This window comes from Loxodonta africana, chromosome 20 (genome assembly GCF_030014295.1).
Source record: "Loxodonta africana isolate mLoxAfr1 chromosome 20, mLoxAfr1.hap2, whole genome shotgun sequence".
NCBI classification, from domain to species: domain Eukaryota; kingdom Metazoa; phylum Chordata; class Mammalia; order Proboscidea; family Elephantidae; genus Loxodonta; species Loxodonta africana.
This window is the reverse complement of record NC_087361.1, coordinates 77907392-77931917: the sequence shown is the minus strand read 5'-3', so window position 1 is coordinate 77931917 and position 24526 is coordinate 77907392. Positions and strand designations below refer to the sequence as shown.

At 39.1% G+C, this 24526-nt stretch overlaps 1 protein-coding gene and 1 pseudogene across 13 annotated transcripts in view; one reads left to right on the top strand and one right to left on the bottom strand.

Moving 5' to 3' along the window:
• Positions 1 to 3175: 3175 nt before the first annotated feature.
• Positions 3176 to 4822, bottom strand: LOC100667874 (T-complex protein 1 subunit beta-like; annotated as a pseudogene).
• Positions 4823 to 9652: 4830 nt separating this feature from the next.
• The window catches only part of NEK7 (NIMA related kinase 7), a 98802-nt gene continuing 83928 nt past the window's right edge, over positions 9653 to 24526 (top strand). For all 13 annotated transcript variants that reach the window (XR_010318778.1, XR_010318777.1, XR_010318776.1 and 10 more), the window contains exon 1: positions 9653 to 9737. Coding sequence is in view for 5 of the 13 variants with exons in the window: in XM_010590188.3 (XP_010588490.1) it covers positions 9681 to 9737 (57 nt within the window). In the remaining 8 variants the exon portion in view is untranslated. The remainder of the gene's footprint in view (positions 9738 to 24526) is intronic.

Here is a 24526-nt window from a genome sequence, read left to right as displayed (position 1 = left end):
TTCTTAGCTAGTCTGTCTTTTAGTGTTTGCAATGCTAGCTGTGGTTTGTATTTAATTTATGCCATGTGGTAGGGCCCCTAGTGTTGTCCTTTTTTTTCTTCCATGATCTTTATTATTTTACTTCTTATATGTAGGCCTTTGATCCACTTTGAGCTAGTTTATGTGTATAGTGTGCGGTACGGGTCCTGTTTCATTTTTTAAAGCTGAACATCCAGGTATGCCAGCACCATTTAGTAAAAAGACTGTCTTTTCCCCATTTAATGACCTTTGGTCCTTTCTGAAAGATCATCTGACCATAAGTGTATGGCTTTACGCCTAGTTTCTCAATTCTGTTCCATTGGTCTCTGCATCTCTTGTTGTACCAGTACCAGGCTGTTTTGACTACAGTAGCTGTGTAGTAGGTTCTGAGATCAGGTAGTGAGAGGCCCTCCTACTTTGTTCTTTTTCTTCAGTGATGCTTTGCTTATCCACAGACTCTTTCCTGTCCATATACAGTTTGTGGTTAGTTTTCCAATATATATATATTTTTTATAATTGTAAACTTTACCTTTTCCTACTATGTAAATTTTATTATTATAATTGACTGAGAATCAGGTTAATGTTTTGAAATGTTTATTGCTTTTATTTTAGCTCAACTTCTGCAAAAAAAATACTAAATTTTTAAAATTGAGATTTATTGAGGATGTGTATAGATCTAGAAGAAAGCAGCTCATTTTGATTAAGATTTCGGTTAAGGTGAATACAGTAACTGTGGTTGTTCAATTCAAATAATATTCAGGAAAAAGTGTATGCTTAGCATAGTTTAACCTGCCGATAGTTATGTTAGCATTAGACACGTTATAAATTTATTAAAATAGGAGAACTAGGAAAGTCATTAATATGATTTTCATTTACGGGATGATGCTGTAATGTTATTTCAATGTTCAGATTAAGGTGGTTATCTAATATAGTGTCAGTGTGGACTATATTATTATTTATAAAATATGTAGTATACAGTACTTTAATAATTTTCTTACCAGGGTCATATGATTTATGAAAATTCAGTCCACTGACTGACCTGACTTCTTAAAACCAAATGGTTTTTTATCATTAATTTAACTTTTGTATCAGAAATAGTTTCTTAGTTTTGTACTTTTATATTCTGTAAAATATTGTGGCTACACACAAGAATAGTTGGAAATCGTTTTACTTTAGTATGAACCGAATTTGGGAGTATGTGTGAAAGTATTTGTAGAATTTGAAAGATTTGGGGGACTGTAACTGATTTCAAACACTTTAAAAGCTTATCGTTCACTAAAAATTAGTTATGGGAATTACAAGGCAGTGTATTGAACTTTTCTTCTCCAAAGTTCTACATGGCAAATTTTAGCCATAATAAAACTCGCGTGTGCGCACTCACGCGCGCGCGCGCGCGCGCGCACACACACACACACAATTTGCTGTTGTTCGGTGCCATTCAGTTTTGACTCTCAGCAACCCCATGTCATGTATAACAGAACAAAATGCTGCCTGGTACCGTGCCATCCTCACAAATGTTATATTTGAGCCCATTGTTGGAGCCACTCTTGTCAGTCTATCTCCTTGAGGGCCTCCTCTTTTTCACTAACTCATTACTTTACCAAGCATGATGTCCTTCTCCAGGGACTGGTCCCTCCTAATATCGTGTCCAAAGTATGTGAGACGAAGTCTCACCATCCTTACTTCTAAGCAGCGTTCTGGCTCTACTTTTTCCAAGAAAGATTGGTTTGTTCTTCTGGTAGCCTATTCGGTAGTCTTCACTAGCACCATAATTCAAATGAATTAATTCTTCTTTGGGCTTCTTTATTCGTTGTCCAGCTTTCATATATATATATGTGTGTGTGTGTGTGCGTATGTATATATATATAAAATAAATCCAGAAATATATAAGAAATAAACCCAGAAATACATATGGATAAGAAATATATATGTGTAAGAAAGGTTTACATATATACCAAAACCAATCCAGTTGCTGACGAGTTGATTCCGTCTTATGTGTCAGAGTGGAACTGTCCCCGTAGGGTTTTCAGTGGCTCGTTCTTTCAGAAGCAGATCACCAGGCCTTTCTTTTGAGGTAACTCTGGGTGGACTTGAATGAGCAACTTTTCGATTAGCAGCTGAGTGCATTGATCGTTTGCACCATCCAGGGACTGGTATGTATAAGGCAGTCCCAGGGCTACGAATGAGATCTGTTCCTGAATGTGTCTAAGAATTTGTAGGTGAGTCCGAACAGGTGCGTATGGTTCTTATTTAGCCTCACTTTTTTTTAGTACAAGAAAAGGCTCAAGGCCTTTTCAGTGATTTAAAAGCTGCACGTGCAGCAAGTGAAGGTGGTCGTGATGAAGAATCTGTTGCCAGCAGGGGCTGGTGCTCTTGTTTCGAAGTGAGGGCAAATTTACATAACATTAAAGGGCAAGTACAAGTAAGCTGGATGTTCCTAAGCTGGGGACTGACTGTATATATAAAATTCGAACTTATATGGTCCAGTCTTTCTGTTAGTAATTCACAGTTAGATTTTCCTCTGTCATTCCTATCCTGTACCTCCCCTCACTAACTCCCACCCTGATGTGTTTTGTCTTACCTAGTTTATGTGGTGGTACCACCATATACCTCATCCCCCAAGCTAAAACCTTGGAATCATCCTTAATTCCTTCTGTCCATCTCTGACCATGTCTAATCAATCATAACTCCTAAGGGTTAACTTACAAACAACTCTAAAATGTGTCCTTTATTCTTCATTCCCATTAATTTTTCCTTTATTCAACAGATGTGTATTGTGTGTCAGGCACTTTCTGGGGAATACAATAGGGAGTAAAAGACAAAGTTCCTGCCATCCTGTTACTTACATTATAGTGGAGGAGATAGACAATAAGCAAGTTAACAATAAAGAAGATATTGCAAATTGTTTTATTATGCAATTTCTTACTTTAATCACAATATAAGAAATAAACTTTTAAATCATCTAAATTTTATGGAGAATGAAATGGCAAATAACTTAAACCTATGCTAAAATAGAAGGTCAGCTAAGTGTCTAAACTTAAGGATATAACAGCCAGAGGCAAACTGATTGCACAGTCTTCAGAGGTAGAACTCTCTCATTTTAAACAGGACTTTGCTGTGAACTGGCCTAGAACTTGACAGCACATGGGAGTGCTTATTAACAGAGGTGGTAATCAGGTACACCTTCCTAGGTGCTGCTTTGATAATGTTGTCCACAAGTAAATTCACCTCTGCTCCTTCAACTGCACTCAGAAGAACTCGTTTCTTTTGGATACTTTCTGTTACATATCACATCACCATATCACCAGTGGTACCTTCCTTCATACCCAACCCAGCCCTTATACCTTAATATTGCGTTAGCTGTGGGCAGCTCGGAGCTGTGCTACCAAGGGTTGTGCTGTCATAGCCTGCATTGTCAGCTGTGATGGTTGGCAACATTCCCAGTGCTTTAGCAAAATACCCCATTGCAGCAGCTTCTTTGCCAGGTATTCTGTTGGCTCCTTGTGTAACAGCATGAGCCGTCAGGACCTCAGAGCAGCCTCCTCCATAAACTCTTTTAAAATTCTTCACAATTTGAGCAAGAACACAAAGAGCTTCATGGAGAGATCTTTCTGCTTCATTTAAGATTTGTTCAGTGGCATCACGCATAACAATGGTGCAAGCCTTACCCAGGGCTACCCCAGAAAAGTGAATGAGTTTGTCTTCTCCAATCATGACTTCCTCAACAAGTTTGCAACTTCCAAACTTCACAGGTTCTGGGTGATCAAAGGCAGAAGCAATTTCACCACCTGTGACAAGTACTAGGTGTTCTACACCTACCAAATCTGCATGCTCAATAGCTGTGACACTAGCAGCACTGAAGAGCTGTTTAGGGTAATTATAAAGTAATTACCTGTTAATAAAACAATTGATTCCATGCTTAAAAATACATTTAACTTTCTCCTTCATTTTTTCCTTTCCTAAGTTGTTCTATTTCTGCAACCTTTGTTGTAGAATCAACTCTTATCTGGAACCATATATCTATATTTTGTCCGTATCCATTCCAGTATTTGCTGTAAGAATTTTAGCATTTTCAATTTGCTTTTGTTCATTTACTCCAGTTTTTTTTTTTAATGCAACAGAAAGCCTTCATCTTAATAGAAATCTCCCAGACTTCCTCTTAGCTCCTTGATGACATGAATTGCCTCCAGATTACCAGAGCCTTCTAGTCTGAGGACAGCTTCACAAAGTGAGCTTTGTGACGACTAAGAAGTTCTGAGGATAGTGTTGTTCCCGCAGTGTTAGTTAAATCTTGACAGAATTTAGTTTTATCAGAACCATGATCAACTGCAGAATTCAATAGAGCCTCCCTTGGTGCCTTTGTGGCCTCTCTCCTACCCGCAATGATGGTCTGTGGATGAATCTTTTTTGCAATTAAATTTCCCTTGTATAATTCTGCTGCTAAAACAGTAGCAGAGGTAGTGCCATAACCAACTTCATCATCTTGAACCCTTGGTGTATCAAGTAAAGCTTTAGCTGTTGGGTTGTCAACACCAGTGTTTTTTAGAATAGCTGCACCATCATTGCTTACCATAAGGGAGGCATCTCGTCCACTGCTTAAAAGAATCTTATCCATGCCCTTGGGTCCCAGAGTGCTCTTTACCAAGTCTCCACTAGCAATGGCACCAATAAAAGAAGACAGATGAACTGTCTCTTCTCTCTCTTCATCAGCTCCAGCCTTGAAGATGTTAACAGGAGCAGGGGAAAGGGACGCCATGGTTCCAAGGAGTTCGATGCACAGGCTAATCCCTCGCAGCTAGCCCCAGTAATCAGGAGAGAAGAATGCAAATTGTTTCAATTGCTCTGTAGGAAATACAAAGTGATGATGTGAAAGAGAGAGCTGGAGTGGGGCAGGGGTACAACTGAGGGCAGAGTTAAGGTAGGCCTGATTTTGAACCAGTCTATTAGAGGCTCTGGAAACCCTGGCGGCGTAGCGGTTAAGTGCTACGGCTACTAACTAAGAGGCCGGCAGTTCAGATTTGCCAGGCGCTCCTTGGAAACTCTATGGGGGAGTTCTGCTGTGTCCTATAGGGTCACTATGAGTCGGAATCAACTCAATGGCAGTGGGTTTTTGTTTTGTTTTGTTTTTTTATTATAGATTCTGGGTAACGAGGACAGCAGATACAAAGGCCCTGATGCCAGAAAGGTCTTAGTAGGTTTTGACTCAGTGGCAATTAATAGCAGATTTCAAGAACAGAGGAAATTCAGTGGAGGTAGTCAGTTAAGGGAGACTGGTATGAGCTAATGTGGGAGAGGTTTGTTTGTTGCTGTTGTTAGATGCGTGGAGCTGTCCCTTGACTCGTGGTGACCCCGTGCACAATGGAACAAAACACTGCTCAGTCCTGCTCCATCTCCATCATTGAATGTGGATCGGGCTATTGTGATTCATAGGGTTTTTATTGGCTGATTTTCAGTAGCTTGCCAGGCCTTTCTTCCTAGTCTGTCTTAGTCCGGAAGCTCCGCTGAGATCTGTTCAGCATTGCAACAACATTCTTCCGTGTTGTCTTCAAGGCCAAAACTATTTTTATAATAATACCAAGAAATTTACAAAACTGCTGATGCCTTAGCATAAACCAGGGTAGTGGTGCCAAACTGTACTAATTGTTGTATTCTTTATGTTATACGACTGTAATTAAAAAAAAAACCAAAAAACTGGTTTCGTTAAAAAATGTCCTTGATGAAACAGGAATAGAGTAAAAGAGTATTATTTGTATCAAATCTCGAGCTTTGAGTACATGTCCTTTAATATGATGTGTGACGAAATGGGAACCATGCTGACAGCACCACCGCGGTCAGTAAACGTTGTCTCGAGGAAACCATTTGTGCAGTTGTTTGAACAGCCGGTGGAGTAGCTGCTGTTTTCATGAAACACCATTTTTACTGCGAGAACAACTGACAAACGGTGGTTATTCAGGCCAGAGTTAATGAAAATTAATGAAGTGCCCATCACTTTGAAGGAAACAGTTGGCTTTTTTTGTTGTTGTTGCCAGTGGTAAAATTTGAGTTTTGAAGTGAAAATGTAGGAGTTTGGAAAATTCCTGTTTATCTCAATGACTGTAACAGATTTCCATTATTTGAAGACTTTTCTGATGACCTCAGTGGTGGTGTTAATGAATATGATTCTTTAATGTTGTTTAATGAAATGATCAACATTTGGAAGATCTGCATAACGAAGTGAACTAAAATTTTCCAGATGACCAGTGCATGATGTTAAAAATCATGAATGAGTACAAGATCTCTTCAAAGGGCAAGATAGACTATTGTTCTTAACATAACAGAGAACGAAAGTTCATTGATGTGATTTGAAATTCCAATTTGCAGCTAACATTAGGAATCGACCACCTATCAAGTTTGGTATAGTATCAGAGAAGAGTATCAGCAGAAATATTACAATGCTTTTAAAACAGTCTTCTGTTTTCCAAGTATATATTTATGTAAGGCCGGATTTTCTTCGTATACTTCAACCAAAACAATGTATCTCAACATATTTAATATAGAAACTGCTTTTATGAAGCCAGACATTAAAGAAATTTGCAAAATGTGAAACAATGCCCCCTCTTGTAACTAATTTTTTGGGAATGTATAGTTATTTTTTTATAAAAGTATGTTGTATAAAAACAATGGGTTTCTTGATTTTTGTAAATGAGTATGTACTTAAAATGTTCTCAGTTTTCATTTCAAATATGGGAAATATTGATGGAAAATGCATATAAATAAAAGGTCTTTGGGGTCCTCAGATAAAGTGGTCTGGAGACCAAAAATAACTGTGGGGCTAGACCAGCTGAGTAGATGGTGATTCGTTTAAAGAGATAATAAAGACTGAAAGAGGAGCAGGTTTGGTTAGAGGATGGGATGTGGAATCTTATACCTATGTGGAGATGTCAGGTAGTTGGATGTAGGAGCATGTAGCTCAGAGCTCAGGGCAGGTGCCTGGGGTAGAGATACAAATTTCAGAGCAATCACATAAGGATGGTATGTAAAGACATGGGGCTGGGTGGGATGACTTGAAGAAAGAGTGTAGGTTGGCGAGAGAGAGAGAAAGGGAGGGGAGGAGGGAGAGAGGGAGGGAGAGAGATTGAGATTGAAATTCACATCTTGGAGCACTCCAACATATGTAAGTTATATAGGAAAGGAAACTGAGAAAGACTAGCTATAATGTAGGAGAAAAGCCAGGAGAATGTGGGATCACAAATTTAGGAAAGTGAGATGGTTTGTTGTGTTGAAAGCTCTTAGAGGTTGAGTAAGAGGACATGGGTGAGGGCCCTTATAACTCTTATCTGGAGTGTTCAGTAGCTTAACTGGTCTTCTTGCTTGTTTTTATGTGTCCCCTCCCTCCCCATTACCCCTATCGCATTGCTGGAAAGATTGTCTTTTAAAAATAGTTACCTTATCTTTCTCAGTTGCTTAAAACCCAACATTAGCTCCCTGGACAAAGTATCACAGGAGTTTTTTTCATCATCTGACACCTGCCTATGCTTTTAGCCTAATCTTCTGCTACAAACTTCCTCCCCCCTCACTGCCTATCAACTTTAATGTGAAACTGCTTATAAGATGCTGCGCTGTGTTTTTAGGTATTTTGAAGTGTTATTTTCTCTTTCCAGAATTCCTCTCCTCCCTAGTTCATCTAAACCATGTTGATTCCTATTCATTATTTAAAATTCAACTCAGGCAGCACAAATTTGGCAACCTGTGTTTTGACTGAAAATTGGTTGCCAAATTTGTTGAATTTGATAAGTTTTCCTTATAATTAACTTTATAGTTATTAAACTGTAGCAATAAATATTTCATGTTTTTATGACAGACGTGCATGCATTCATTAAATATTCATTCAACCACCTACTTTGCATCTAGCGCTGACCTCAAAGCTGAGGATACAACTGCGGTGACACTGGTGGGTCCCCGCCACATGGAATTTATAATCTAGAAGACTGAATACATATTTAATATATTTAAAATGTGTTATTGCTTCATTTATGGTATTAAGTCAGTATGTAAACATTTCTTATTCTTATTCTGTAATAGCATTAAGAATCTAATGACACATGGATCTGTGTTAGATACTATGCAAAGAGTATTTTGTTGCTTTTTACTTATGTCCCTTTTCTCATGGAGAGTCTCTTGAAACTGTGGACACTTGATGAGAAATGCTGATTTTAATGCTTTAGATTTTGCACTAAAAGTGAATTTAATTCACTGCTAGGATTCCCTCTCCCCTCCCTTCCTCCTTCTCCCCTCTTTGAATCCAACACCGTATAAAATCTAATTGATAATATACTTATAAAAAAGTTAACATATCATGACTAAGCGAGGTTTATCACAGGAATGAAAGGCTCATTTAACATCTGAAAATGAACTGTTGTAATTCAACATTTTAACCAACTAAAGGAGCAAAACCATATAATCATCTCAGTAGGCACAGGAAAAGCATTTGACAAAATCCAGCATCCATCTCACTTGAAGCAAAGTAAGAATCGTTACTAGGTGCTGTCCAGTTGGTTCCGACTTATAGCAACCCAATAGGACAGAGTAGAACTGCCCTATAGGGTTTCCAAGGAGTGGCTGATGGATTTGAACTGCCGACGTTTTGGTTAGCAGCCCAGCTCTTAACCACTATGTCACCTGTTATCTCAACCTGATAAAGGGCAGCTACGAAAATGTACGGCTGATACTACACTTAATGGTAAAAACCAAATACGTTCCGCTTAAGATCAGGAACAAGAAAAGGATGTCCGCTCTCACTACTCTTGGGTGGCTCATTTCAAGCCTGGCAGAGTGGCAAGACTGACCAATCCCTTTGGTGGGGCATAATTACCCTATCACACTGTCCCGCCAATCCCTTGCATGGGAGTTATAAGACCATAGCTAGAAAGGCCACTCCAAAGTGATCCATCTCACTGTGTAGAAGCAGTTGGTGTTTGTATTAAAATCAGTGCAGAAGTAGCTTGTGGAAGGCAAGGGCTGTGCCTCCTTATATTTGAATTCTATGCATATTGTTCAGTTCCTGGCATATAATTGATCTTCAGCATATGTTTACTGAATTAATAGATGAATGTTTTATAATAACAGGCAAAATATACTTGAGAGAGTAAACCCTCATGTGAGGGCTGGCCTTTTAAATGTAAACCTAAAAATGATAGTAAGCATTACAGTTGGAGATGCAAAACAAAAATACTGACATTTTTGAAATGTGAAGACAAGGTGCGTTTTAGGGATATAAAACATTGAGAATGATTATAGGAAGGTTTCCTTGACAATTATCTTCTTGTATTGGGCAGGGTAAAGGGAAGCCTCTTTGACCTATGCCTGGATAAAGCATAATGGAGAAGAGAGAATTCCGTCTTGGGAAATAGACAGTAGGAATGTTGAAGCACATAATGCTACTTTGGAAAAGTGGAAATGGTTGAGTCAGTGAATATTTGTGTGAGCTAAACAGCTTGGATTTAGCAAACGACAGAATAAGAGTGTGGAGTATTGTAATAGTTTTTGAAGCACCAGATAAATCTGTTGTATTTCAGTGCAAGCTTCAGGCATATGATGAGCAGCATGAATTCGTAATAATTACTTTGTTTAACCTTGAACTGTACATTTTTTGCAGAATTCTGAAGTTCCTGTTGCTTCAGACAATGGATGAACAATCACAAGGAATGCAAGGGACACCTGTTCCTCAGTTCCAACCACAGGTAATTTATTCATATTAAGGCTGGCATAAATCTGTTTTAAATATGGGCAAGGAAGGAAGTAGTACATTTACATTTCCTTTAGGAAATAAAGAGGAAGCGCTGGTGGCATAGTGGGTAAGTGCTACGGCTGCCAACCAAAAGGTTGGCAGTTTGACTCCACCAGGTGCTCCTTGGAAGCTGTGCGGCAGTTCTACTCTGTCCTGTAGGGTCACTGTGAGTCAGAATCGACCTGACGGCAACGAGATAGGAAATAAAGTAGCCAAAAAATACTAATTATGACTTTCCAAGTTTTAGTCAGAATTGTCTTTGTTTTAAAATACTGTTTTGATTCTTAATTGTCATGTACAAACATGAAGGAAAAAAAAGAAAAAGGCAGCTTTAGCCTTTGACTTTAATTGAGTGACCCATAGGCCTTGAAGGTTAATATTAGGCTTACCAAAAAACCGTCAAACCCATTGCCTTCGAGTCAGTTCCCACTCATAGTGACCCTATAGGACAGAGTAGAACTGTCCCATGGAGTTTCCAAGGAGTGCCTGGTGAATTTGAACTGCTGACCTTTTGGTTAGCAGCCATAGCATTTAACCACTACGCTACCAGGGTTTCCTAATATTAGGCTTAGGGAGAAGGAAAAAACCTGAGGTTACACCCAGGTTTTGCCGACCTCTGATTTGGCCAGGTGATCCTGCCCTGTCTATAGTTGCTTTCCGTAATTGTCGCCTTCTGCGCTCTTTCTCCTGTTATGTAGTTGCTCATTTCTTATGACATAAAATGAAGTAAAAAGGCTGTTTCAGTTAAAGAATGTACACACATCATTAATTCATGATTTAGCACCCTGCATTCATTATGAATGCCTGTCATAAAGCTCAACATAATGACATTTTAAAAATATCAGATGCCCCTATGTGGGGACAGCCCCTCGTTTTTGTTGTTCGTGCGGACAGTATTTCTCAGCTCGGTGTTTGAGGCATTCTATAGTAGGTTTAAAATCTACTGTGCAGACGAGTATTTCTAAATTGTTTGAAGAACTGATAGATGTTCTTTCAAACGAGTTCTGCAGTCATCATGGCTCAGGAGACGTGGGCTAACAGTTCCTTTACTGCAGTACTTCCTCAGAGCGTTTCCTATACTGATGTGCGTTGTCAATTTCCAAGAGGGTGATACAGCATGTAGTATTTTCCAAACTTATTTGATTATGAACCCCTCCCCGCTTTTTTTCAGTGCATCTGTTTACTTCTCAGGAGCCCTGGTGATGCAGTGGTTAAAGTGCTTGGCTGCTAACTGAAAGATCAGCGGTTCAAACCCACCAGCTGCTCTGTGGGAGAAAGATGTGGCAGTCTGCTTCTGTAAAAATGTACGGCCTTAGACACCCTCTGGGGCAGTTATCCTGTGTCTTAAAAAAAAAAAAAAACAGGGTCACTATAAGTCAGAATTGACTCGATGGCAACAGGTTTGGTTTGTGGTTTTGTGTATTGACTTCTCTCAGAATCAGTGTTCTGTGAAGCATAGTTCGGAAAAATACTGCCCAGAAAATACTCTTTTCTGCTTCTGTGACTTTTCTTATTTTGCCTCCACCATCTTCCTCTCCAATTTTTGAAATCTGTCCACTGTTCAAAGACCATTTAAAAATGACTGACCTTCCCTGTCCTTGGAAACTGGATGATATATTCTCTGTATCTCATTTCTTGTATTTCTGACACTTTTGTATCATTTTTATATGGGCATTTTCCTTATCCTCCCTGTTTAGGTTAAAATCTCCTTGAGGGAAAGGACTGTGTCATACTTATCTTGGTATGCCTGTGGTGCTTCAGTTGCTAATATGTAGCCGAGGCTCAGTAAGAACGTGTGATTGAAACCAACCTGGAACTCCTTAAATTAGTTCTAGTTGAAGTTAAATTTAAGTACTCCTAATTTAAACCTAATTACAGTTTTAAATTGCCTTTCTTCCTTATACCTGCCTGAATTCTCTGTATTGAGTAAAAAGACCTTTCAGCTTAAAGTAAGGCCAATATTTTAATTTCAAGATGGTAGTTTTTTTGTTTTTTAAACCTACCACCTGTATTTTGTGTTGTGGTCGTAAGTTATATTACCAAGATTATGATAAGTAGCCTCTATCATATATAGACATAGCTTAGTGCCGTGTTACACAGCGCACACACACACACACACACACACAGGTCCTTCATACTACATTGTTTCTAGTGAAGGCAGTAAAAGAAGCACCTGCAAAAATTAGGTAGTTCATGTTATGTTTTGAAATTCACAGTTTTGAACAGTCCTATGTTTCAAAGGAAAAAAAAAATAAGCACTTTCATTGTCGCTGCCTACTGACTTACCAACCAGGAAAGGTCGGAGAGGCAGTAGGAGGCAAGAATGAAAGCCGTTGTTTTCCTCTGAGACACTGGGTCGGCACATAGTATAAATCCCAGAATTATATGAGTGGTTCTGCATTTCTTTTCACACTATTCCTTTCGTTTATGCCTCCTGCTGCTGCTTGTGCGTGGGTGGACTTCTTTCCCTGTTGGAAATAGGCAAGTGTCATCCCAGCTTCTAGCTGCCTTGTGGCTAGTGGGGGAAGGGAAAATGATTTTTTCCTCCCCTCTTCTGCATTCAGACTCATGTGAGACAGTGAAAGAAAGATTACCTGACAAGAGCTTATAGGCATTATTGCTTATTAAGGCCTTGAAAAATGTTACTGCTCTCTGTAGCATTATTTTAAAAGACTGGAAAAGGACAGCCTCTGCTTGGGGTCGACACCGTCCTTTTGTTTTGTTCCACACCATTGGCCTGAATAATGGGGGCGATATGGCAACATATGGTTAGCCGAGTGACTGCCTTCACTTTTGTAATGCTAATGTAAGTCTGGGCAAAAACAGACAACTAAGGAAGTCAGCTTTCTAAGTGTCAAATACCAGTTCCCTGTTAAAATGATGAGTGATGTATATTCTTGGCATAGCCTTTTTCTTGTTCCAAGATGAATACTCTAACCCCATAATGCATAATGCATAATATGTGGTCTCATTTTTAGTAGTTTGTGCTTCTTTTTTTTAAAAAGCTTTAGGATGTTAGATTTATGTGTCTTTATTTATTTATTTATGTATGTATGTATGTATGTATGTATTTATTTATTTATTTGCTGTCTAGTGGTTAAGAGCTTGGCTGCTAACCAAAAGGTCAGCAGTTTGAATCTACCACCTGCTCCTTGGAAGCTCTATGGGGTGGTTCTACTCTGTCCTATAGGGTCACTATGAGTTGGAATAGACAGCTGTATATTTTCATTGCCTTTGGACTGTTGCTTGTGGAACAATGGATTTGGCAGATTTTTTTTTTTTTTAAACAGTCTGTATAAAAGGTGATGACAGAGAAATAGTAAAATATTTACTTTTTACTATGAGACTAATTTTATTCCTTTTTTTTTTTATTGTGCTTTAAGTAAAAGCTTACAGTTCAAGTTAGTTCCTCATACAAAAGTATATGCACACATTGTCATGTGACCCTGGTTGCTCTCCCTATAAAGTGACAGCACACTCCTCCTCTCCACCCTGAATTTCCTGTGTCCATTCAGCCAGCTCTTGTCCCTTTCTGCCTTCTCATCTCGCCTCCAGACAGGAGCTGCCCATTTAGTCTCATGCATCTACTTTTTTTATCTACTTGAACTAAGAAGCACACTCTTCACAAGTATCATTTTATGTCTTGTAGGCCAGTCTAATCTTTGCCTGAAGAGTTGGCTTCGGGAATGGTTTCAGTTCTGGGCTAACAGAGTCCGGGGGCCATGTCCTCCGGGAAGAAGTCTGGTCTTTTTACTAGAATTTGAGTTCTGCACCCCACTTTTCTCTTGCTCCGTCAGGGACTGCCTGTTGTGTTCCCTATCAGGGTGGTCATTGGTGGTAGCTGGGTACCATCTAGTTCTCATGGTCTCAGGCTGATGGAGTCTCTGGTTTATGTGGCCCTTTCTGTCTCTTGGGCTCATTTTTTCCTTGTGTCTTTGGTATTCTTCATTCTCCTTTGCTCCAGGTGGGTTGGGACCAACTGATGTATCTTAGATGGCCACTCACTAGGTTTTAAGACCCCAGATGCCACATACCAAAGTGGGATGCAGAAATTTTCTTAATAAACTTTGTTATGCAAGTTGACATAGAAGTCCCCTGACACCATGGTCCCCAGATCCCCACCCCTGCTACTCCGCCCCTCAAAGTGTTTGGTTGTATCAGTAAACTTAACTTTTAGTTCAGTTGTGCTGACTTCCCCTGTATTGTGTGTTGTCCTTCCCTTCACCTAAGATAATTCTTATAAAAAAAAAAAAAAAATTTTTTTTTTTTTTTTTTTTATCTAGCTACTGAATACCATGTTCCCTCCATTCCCACCCTTGTAACCATCAAAGAATGCTTTCTTCTGTGTTTAAACCTTTTCTTGAGTTGTTATAATAGTGGTCTCATACAATATTTGACCTTTTGTGACTGACTAATTTCGTTCAGCATGATGCCTTCCAGATTCATCCATGTTATGAGATGTTTCCCAGATTCATCATTTTTCTTTATCATTGCATAGTATTCCATTGTGTGAATATACCATAATTTGTTTATCCATTCGTCTGTTGATGGGCACCTAGGTTGTTTCCGTCTTTTTGCTATTGTGAACAGTGCTGCAGCGAACATGGGTGTGCATAGATCTGTTTGTGTGACGGCCCTTATTTTTCTAGGGTATATTCCAAGGAGTGAGATTGCTGGATCCTGTGCTACTTCTATTTCTAGCTTTGTAAAGAAACGCCAATTGATTTCCAAAGTGGTTGTACCATTTTACATTCCCAACAGCAGTACATAAGTGTTCCAGTCTCTTCACAACCTCTCCAGTGTTTCTTATTTTGTGTTTTTTGGATTAATGCTAGCCTTTTTTTGTTGGGGTGAGACGATATCTCATTGTAGTTTTGATTTGCATTGCTTTTTTAACGGCTAATGATCATGAGCATTTCCTCATGTGTCTGTTAGCTGCCTGAATGTCTTATTTGGTGACATGCCTGTTATGTCCTTTGCCCATTTTTTAATTGGGTTATGTGTCTTTTTGTTGTTGAGGTTTTGTAGGATTTTGTAGATTTTAGAGATTAGACTGTGATTGGATTTGTTGTAGCCAAATTTTTTTTCACAGTCTGTAGGTTGTCTTTTTACTCTTTTGATGAAATCTTTTGATGAGCATAAGTGTTCGATTTTTAGGAGCTCTCAGTTCTCTAGTTTCTCTTCTGGTGTTTGTCTGTTGTTAGTAATGTTTTGTATACTGTTTATGCCCCATGTTACGGCTCCTAGCATTGCCCCTATTTTTTCTTCCATGATCTTTATCATTTCAGATTTTGTATTTAGGTCTTTGATCCATTTTGACTTAGTTTTTGTGCATGGAGTGAGGTATGGGTCTTGTTTCATTTTTTTTGCAGATAGATATCCAGTTATGCCAGCACCATTTGTTAAAGAGACTGTCTTTTCGCCATTTAATGGACCTTCAGCCTTTGTCAAATATCACCTGCTCATAGGTGGATGTATTTACGTCTGGATTCTCAATTCTGCTCCATTGGTCTGTGTATCTGTTGTTGTACCAGTACCAGGCTGTTTTGACTACCGTGGCGGTATAATGTTGTTCTTAGGTACTGTCGAGTCAGTTCTGACTCATAGTGACCCTGTGCACAACAGAATGAAACACTGCCCAGTGTGGCACCATCCTCACAATTGTCATTATGCTTGAGCTCATTGTTGCAGCTACCATGTCCTTCTACCTCGTTGAAGGTCTTCTTCTTTTCTGCTGACCCTGTACTTTGCCAAGCATGATGTCCTTCTCCAGGGACTGATCTCTACTGACCACGTGTCCAAAGTGTAAGATGCAGTCTTGCCATCCTTGCTCCTAAGGAGCATTCTGGTTGTACTTCTTCCAAGACAGATTTGTTTGTTCTTTTGACAGTCCATGGCATATTCAATATTCTTTGCCAACACCACAATTCAGAGGTATCAATTCTTTTTCAGTCTTCCTTATTCATTGTCCAGCGTTCACATGCATGTGATGCGATTGGCGGTTTAATAGATTCTAAAATCAGGTAGTGTGAGGCCTTCTTCTTCAGTAATGCTTTACTTATCCGGGGTCTCTCCCCTTCCACGTGAAGCTGGTGATTTGTTTCTCTGTCTCATTAAAAAATGCCATTGGAATTTGGATCGGGATTGCATTGTATCTCTAGATCACTTTGGGTAGAATAGACATTTTCACAATGTTGAGTCTTCCTATCCGTGAGCAAAGTATGTTTTTCCACTTACGTAGATCTCTTTTGGTTTTTTGCAATAGTGTCTTGTAGTTTTCTTTGTATAAGTCTTTTACCTCTCTGGTTAGATTTATTCTTAAGTATTTTTATCTTCTTGGGGGCTATTGTAAATGGTATTGATTTGCTTTTTGAAGTTCTCTTTGTTGGTGTAGAGGAATCCAACTGATTTTTGTATGTTTATCTTTTATCATGATAATTTACTGAACTCTTCTATTAGTTTCATTAGGTTTCTTGTGGATTCTTTAGGGTTTTCTGTGTATAAGGTCATATCATCTACAAGTAGAGATACTTTCACTTCTTCCTTACCAATTTGGATGTCCTTTGTTTCTTTTTCTAGCCTAATTGCTCTGGCTAGGACCTCCAGCACAATGCTGAATAAGAGTGGTGATAAAGGACATCCTTGTCTGGTTCACGTCTTTGAGACTAATTTTAAATTGTGGAAATTTTTAGGTAACATTTTATGAGTACTTTGATTTATGGAAATTGAGTAATGAGGGATATGGTATGTTCACTTTTTTATCATAAACTTAAATATAAAATAATTACGATCAGAGTGCAATTCTAAGAATTTCTGGGAGTGATTAGAAGGAGGATTAATTTTAATTGTAATAAACATCAGAGGCTTAGGCTTTGCATTTTTCGTAAATTTGAAGATATTTAGTGTTGCTTTGGCTGTCTGTGAAAGAGGAAAGGGACCCCAGATTTATTGGTAGAAAAATAGACATTCCTTATTTTTATAGCTTGGAAGGTATGAGAGTCTTGTCCTGGAGCCTTCCACCCCAGCCAGTGAAGTAGACCGACCACTCCTTTAAGCTTATGGCAGTGCAAACTATAATCCATTTGTGTTTTCAAATCTCTACAAAGCGAGTGTGAAGAGATGAGGTGGAGATGAAGGTTACCCTGTAGTTTGTTTAGGGTACCAGTCAGGGAGCATTATGGGCCAGAGAGAAGGGTAGCCCCCAGCAGACTCTATTGAGTGGGTCAGGCTTTTGGACTCCATATCTGTGTTACTTTCCCCTCTCTTGAGCTTATCTTACAGAATTACTTTCTATGTGAGTCTTCTTTTGAAAAACCGATTTGATTAAGGTGCTTGTCTTACGGCATTAAGTAGAGCTTCTATTTTGAGACGTCTTTATAGAAATTTAGATGTTAAATTCTCCTTTTAACAGTTTACCTCACTGAGTAACATTACCGATGTTGAATGAAGTTGCTTTTTTGAGGAAAGACTCTTGCCATAGTTTAAATGCATGCCCGTGAACCTCAAGTAAACCTTAAGGCTGCTCAGCAATCATGTCCTTAGTCTATTTACTCCTTACGTCCTTAATGACTATTTCATATCTTCTCTCTCCTCAAACCCCCAACTCGTGCTCATTCTTAGCTGATGACTTTGCTTCCTATTTCACCAAGAAAACAATCAGAAGATAACTTCCAGAGATTCCTACCACAACAACCTCCTCCCAGAATCTGTACTCATACAGTCTTTCTTTTCTGTTGTTACCAGATGAACTATCCACACTTCTCTTAAAGGCCAGCTATCCCATGTGTACCAGATTTTATCTCCTCTCCTATTCAGGATAACCTTGGATCTACTGATTATACTGGGAACTTCCTATTAGCATACTAATGTATTGTTATTTCTCTCATCTTAAACACCAAAACAACCTAAAAATAGGTTTTGAAGTCACTCTTCTCTGTAGCTGTTAACATTATTTCACTGCTCCCTTATACAGCAAAATTCCGAGAAATATTTATCTGTACTTCTGTCTCCCATTTCTCCTTTTGCTCTCTTAAATCCACTTTAATTAAGCTCCCTCTCTCCACCTGAACTGTTCTCGTCAAGATTCCTAATTACCTCATGTTGCTTAGCCCAGCGGTCAGTTCTTGGGCCTCGTATTGCGTTACTTAGCAGCTATATTTGGTAAGAGTTGACCGTACTGTTCTCTTTGAAGCATATTCTTCACTTGGCTTCCAGAAACCTTATTTTTCTCTTGTCTTATTGGTCTCTAATTTGCTGTTTTACCCTTACCTCCTGGACATCTTAATGATGGTGTGCCCCAAGGCCCAGACCTTGAACCTCTTTTCTGTCTATGTCTGTTACTTGATGATCTTTTCTAGCCTCATGATCCTAAATGTGATCTATATGCTGGTAGCTTTCCAGTTTGTATCTCAACCTGGATCTCTGCCATGAATTTCAGACTCTCATTCAGTTGCCTACTTGATAGCACATTTGCATGTGTAATAAACCCCATTGCTATCGAGTCAGTTCTGGCACATAGCAACCCTATAGGACAGAGCAGAACCGCCCCATAAGGTTTCCAAGGAGCAGCTGGTGGATTTGAACTGCTGACCTTTTGGTTAGCAGCTGAGCTCTTAACCACTGTGCCACCAGGGCTCCCTGGATGTCTCCAGTGTAATAAGTCCAAAAGTGAACTCTAAATATTTCCACCCAAACCGTCTACCCACAGTCTGTCTATGTTGGTGGCAAGCCCATCCTTCTAGTTCCTCAGGCTAAGACCCTTAGAGCCATCCCTGACTTTCTTCCGTCTTTCTCATCTAATATCCAGTCTGCTAGCAGATCCTACTATGAGTCAGAACCGACTCGATGGCACTGGGTTTTGGGTTAGCAGATCCTATATGTTCTATCTTTAAGACACGTTTAGAGCCAGAACATTTCTTTTCTCCTCCACTGCTATCACTTTGGTCAAAGTTATTTCTCACGTACCTTTTTGTGATAACTTTCCAATTGATTTCTTTGCATCTACCTCAATCTGTTCCCAGCCCAGTTATCCATTTCAGTCAAATCATGTCTCTTCTGCTTAAAACTTTCAGGTCTGTCAGACTCCAAACTAGTTATTCTCTAGCTTTCGCAGAGAAAGCTCCACATACTTTTCCTGACTTAGTCTCATCTCCTCAGTCACCGTGACTCTTTATAGGTACCTCAAACTCTCAGTCTTCAAGGTAAAATTTCTTATATTCTGCCCAAGGTTGTACTTTTGCTTGGGACTATTACTGTCATCCATCTGATTGCCCCAGCCAGAGACAAGAGAATGTCATACCCAGTGCTTAGGCACCTTCCACGTTCTCTTGATTTTACTCCCTAAATTGCTATTGATGAGTCCTAGTGGCACCGTGGTTAAGCTCTTTGCTGCTAACCAAGAGGTTGATGATTTGAACCCACCAGCTGCTCTGCAGGAGAAAGATGTGGCAGTCTGCTTCCATAAAGATTACAGCCTTGGAAACCACATGGGGCAGTTCTACTCTGTCCTGTAAGGTTGCTGTGAGTAGGAATTGCTGTTCAATCTGCTAATCCTCTACATTTTCACTGCTATTACTCTAGTTTAGAGTATTTATTGTCATTTCATACCTAGCTTATTGCAGCAGCTTTGTAACTGGTCTCCTCACCTCTTAGCTCCAATTAAAATTATAAAGGAGGGGTTTCGAACATATTTTGAGTAGTGGAAACCCTCTTGGAGTAAGTACATAACCTCCCATTGTAGCTGTTTTGAAGAACAACATTGAATGAGTGCTTTCAAGTATGTTAGTTTTAAAGTCAATTGTATTATATTAGATTTGTTGTTGTTAGGTGCCATAGAGTCAGTTCTGACTCATAGAGATCCCGTGTACAGCAGAACGAAATGTGACCCAGTTCTGCACCATGCTCACAATCATTGTGAATGAAGACCCTGCAAGCTTTACTCCATCCACGTCATTAAGGTCTATCCTACTTTGAGGAGGCAGCTCTTTCCCAGTCGTATTTTGAGTGTCTTCCAACCTGAGGGCTCATCTTCTGGCACTGTATCAGACAATATCATGCTGCTATTCATAAAGTGTTCATGGGCGAATTTTTTTTTTTTTTTAGAAGTAGATTGCCAGGTCCTTCTTCTAGTTTGTGTTAGTCTGCAAGCTCTACTGAAACTTGTCCACCATGGATGACCCTTCTGGTATTTGCATCACAGCAATACACAAGCCACCACGGTACGACAAACTGACAGACAAGTGGTAGATAGATTTAAGATACCTTTATACTTTATTTTCCATTATAGCATTTTTGATGTGACTATTATGATTTTTCCTTATGATTATGCTTATGTTTCACCCAACACTCTCGCTGAAATATTCATAAGACAAACATTTCCCAAATTTAGGAATTTTGATAAATATTCCTAAATAAATATATCCCCAGCTATATTTATATAGTGTAAATTTAATTATGCTTTTTTTTTTTTTTTAAACTGGTTTCTCATTTAGCATAGGAGTGCAAGGAGTTTCTGGAAAAGTTTTAGTAGGATTTCCAGGAGGGGATGACAGGAGTCTCTGTGATCAATCTAACTTGACATTAACTCCAGAACAGTTAAGTGGGGGTGTGGACAGTCCCTGCCTTCACAGTAAGGAATACTATGCCCGCAGAACTGCTTGGTCTCGCCTCACCGGTAGACCGTATTTGTCAGTCACCTATTTCTTTAGCTGACAGAGAACACTGTTCATGGTATTTCAGAGGATTCATGGCACAGTGATCACTATAAACTGTTCTTCAGTGTTGTGAACTGATTGAATTTTTGATAGTCACCAACTCTCCTCACATTCTTTCCATTTTCTCTTGCTTTATGTTAGAAATTCTCTGTAGTTCTTTATTATTAAAGTCCTGCAACATTATTGGACACACACAGAATTATGTATAGATTCCCTACATGAGTCTTCAGTCTCAAAACTCAACTATTATTTCCCTCTCCTGTGTCCATTCACCCCGGTTGCTCTTTTCATTAGCTTAAAATATATTGCACAATTAGTTAAATTGGTTAAGTGTACATGGGAGTGATGATCAGTATATGAATGCTCTTTTATATGATTGCATCTGATGTCACGTGTCACACTTGCCATAGATCTTTGGCTTTATATTCGATAAAGTGATGTACACAGGTAATGCAGTCTTTTCTGCTCTTCCTTCACCTTTGTGCACCTGTGACCTAGTATATTACCCTATATCTGGTAGGAATGAATGATTCTCTTCCTTCTGCTTACATTGCGCCCTAAATTTTGTCTTTTATAATTGAAGGTCAGAGCTCCAAAATTTTAAGACTGAGTGACAGTAATTTGTTTTCAGTAAAATATTTTGCAGTTCTTTTGTGTTAGGATTTGAAAATCATACTTGTTTTACCTTAATTCAACAAGCAATCCATGTTATCAAATTGGATAATTTTAATTGAGGGTTAAGTGGCTTTTGCCCATCGGTATTCCTCAGCATGTTACCAAATGATCTGTCCATTATCTGGATCATTTGTTTACTTTTGACTGATTTCAAAGTCTAAATGAGCAAAAGAAACATTGACTTCCCAATAATATTACGAAAATACTCTGTGACATGTCTTTTATGGGAGCTTGCTATAAATGAGTTACCTCTGATGACAAATTTATTGTGATTTACAAGTCCGGTAAGCAGGTGATTTGAAGTGGGCCAACTCTGGAAGGTCTTATCTCTGAAATGAAATATAATTTCAAGTAAGTAGTCTATCTTAGTGTTAAAGAAAGAAAGTTTCTACATATTTTAAAGGCATTTAATATTTGAATAGTAGGATAATTAAATAATAAACTGGGAAAAATTGACAGCATTTTGACAAGCTCTACTATGAGCAGGAATAATAAGATGTGGTATTTCTTTTTACCCAGAGCAGAAAGAATGGTCCTCTGACACCTGGATTCTGCCTGGTGATCACAGAGGAGGCATTGACCAACTCAACCAGTGGAGGTCATGGAAAGCTTAACAGTTATTGTGACTTTTCAGCAAAGTCTTAAAGGATAAGTTAGTTTACCAGGTCATGATGAAAGGGTTTTCCAGGTAGAAGAAATAGCATGCATAAAGGGACAGAAGCTTGAGAGAACGTGTTTTTTTTTTTTTTTTTAACAATGGCAAGTCATCTCATATTGCTGGGAACAAGGTCTGCATATCAGGTTAAGAGTCTTGAGACGTGAAACAGTAGAGACTTTTTATAATATGCCAGAGAGTTTGACTTTATTCTACTGGATGTGGCATTATAGGGCAAGGTTTCTAGCAACAGAATGAAGGATGAATTGAAGAAGGGTAATTCTTGAGACATGGAGGTTGTTTATGTTGCAAGACTAGACCAAGGTTTTGATAATAGAGAGGGGAGGACAAACTTGAACAGTCTTTTGAAGGAATGTTTAATAAAGCTTGGTGCCCAAATACAGATGTGAGTAAGGGCGAGGGAGTGGATAATGGTAGCCATAATTGGGGAAGAGAATAGAAGAACAGTTTTGAACTTGTTGAGATCATCATTGCAAGTGAAATTTAGCTTAGTAGAGGGGGCTGGACCAGAGTGAAATTTCGTATTCATCGACATGATCATGAGGAGTCAGATTGCACGGAGTGAGTGAACAAAGTGAGAATGGAAGGCTGGCAATAGTACCCTGCGGAACACCAGCATTTCTGGGGAGAAATATGGAGGAGAACCGGGAGGAAACAAAGGACAGGCCTGTGCTTAGCGTGGTGGTTTAGAGTGTGAGCTTCTGATTGTCTGGGATCGAGGGTTCTTCTCGGGAGTTGTGTGATGGAGGGCAAGTTGTTTAATGTCTATAAGCCTCTGTTTTGTTATCAGTAAATGAGAAGATTAATAGTTTTTGCCATGCTTTTAGCAGGATGCTTGGCATACAGTTAACACTCTTTAAATGTTAGTAATGATGATGGTGGTGACGACAAGGTCAACAGTGGTGATGACAATGGCAGTATTCACCAAATTGTTTTGGCCCACAGATTTCTCTACCCATTGCTTTATTCCATATCACGTTATTATTATTTTTTTTAATTGCATTTTATTACCTAACTTCTGCCCAAACACCTTCTCTTTTAGCCTTGTTTATCCCAGTAAATAGGATCACTTTCTATCTAAGGGCCCAAGCCAAAAATCTATTGAGTCATCCTTGATTTCTCCTTGTCACTCACTCTCCGTATTCAATTGATCAGAAAGTCCTTTGACTCTTTCTTCAGATCATATCCTGATTCCATCTACCTCACCAAATCTCCATATACCTCCTCAGGCCACACTCATTACCTCTTAGTAGTCTTTGTCCACTGCAGTCTCCTTCTTCTACTCCTGCTCTAAATGTCTCCTCCCTGAAACCGTTCTCCACACAGCATCATAAGTCATTGTTGTAAAATGTGTATCAGAACCTATTACGGTACTCCCCTACTTAAAGCCCAAACTCTTTACTCTTGATTTTCAAAACACTGGGATTCCAACAGTGCTTACTTCTAACCTCATTCCTTTATACTGACTGCTGTGCCCGCCATACGTCAGCCACAGGTTTTTTTTTTTTTATTGTATTTTATTTTTGCTGTTCCTTGAACACATCAAGCTATTCCTTCCTTAAGACATTTTCTCCAGGTGTTCTTTCTGCTGTAGCTGCTCTTTTCCCTTAATCTCAGTGTAAGTGTCACCCCCCCCCAGCAACATCATCCCTAAACTACCCAATCTAAAACAGCCATCCACTCTTTTCCTCTCACATCATCCTATTTTAATTTTCTGCATACTGCTTAAATACACAGAGGAAATACTGGATACTATTATATATTTGTCTATTGTCTTATGTATTATGTGTTCATTGTTTATACTTTCTTACACCCTGTGCCCCCTCCCTGCTAGAATGTCAGCTCCATGAGAGCAGTTCCCTGTCTGTCTGTATTTTCTGCTATCTGTTAAATAATGTAATGTGTTATCTGGCACATAATAGATGCTCAATTAATATTCGTGAAACAAATGAATAAATTAAAAAAAATCCCTCTCTGTCACTCTCTTTCTCTTTTGATAAGAAGCTTTTTCTCTCCATATTTAAAAAATTTTTTTATTGTGCTTTAGATGAAAGTTTACAGAACAAACTAGCTTCTCATTAAATAGTACACGTATTTTTTTATGACATTGGTTACCAACCCCACGACATGTCAACACTCGCTTCTTGACCTTGGGTTTCCTATTATCGGCTTTCCTGTCTGCTCCTGCATTCTAGTCCTTGTCCCTGGGCTGGTGTGCCCCTTTAGTCTCACTTTGTTTTGTGGGTCTGTCTAATCTTTGCTGAAGGGTGACCCTCAGGAGTGACATCATTTCTGAGCTAAAAGGGTGTTTGAGCCATACTCTTGGGGTTTCTCCAGTCTCTGTCAGGGTAGTAAGTCTGTTCTTCTTTTGTGAGTTAGAATTTTGTTCTATGTTTTTCTCTAGTTCTATCCGGGACCCTCTATTGTGATCTCTGTTGGAACAGTCAGTTGTAGTAGCCTGGCACCACCTAGTAGTACTGGACTGAGTCTGGTGGAGATCGTAGTAGTTGTGGTCCGTTAGTCCTTTGGACTAATCTTTCCTTTGTTTCTTTAGTTTTCTTCATTCTCCCTTGCTCCTGAAGAGGTGAGACCAGTGGAGTAGCTTAGATGGCCACTCTCAGGCTTTTAAGGTTCCAGACGCTACTTACCAAAGTAGAATGTAGAACATTTTCTTTATAA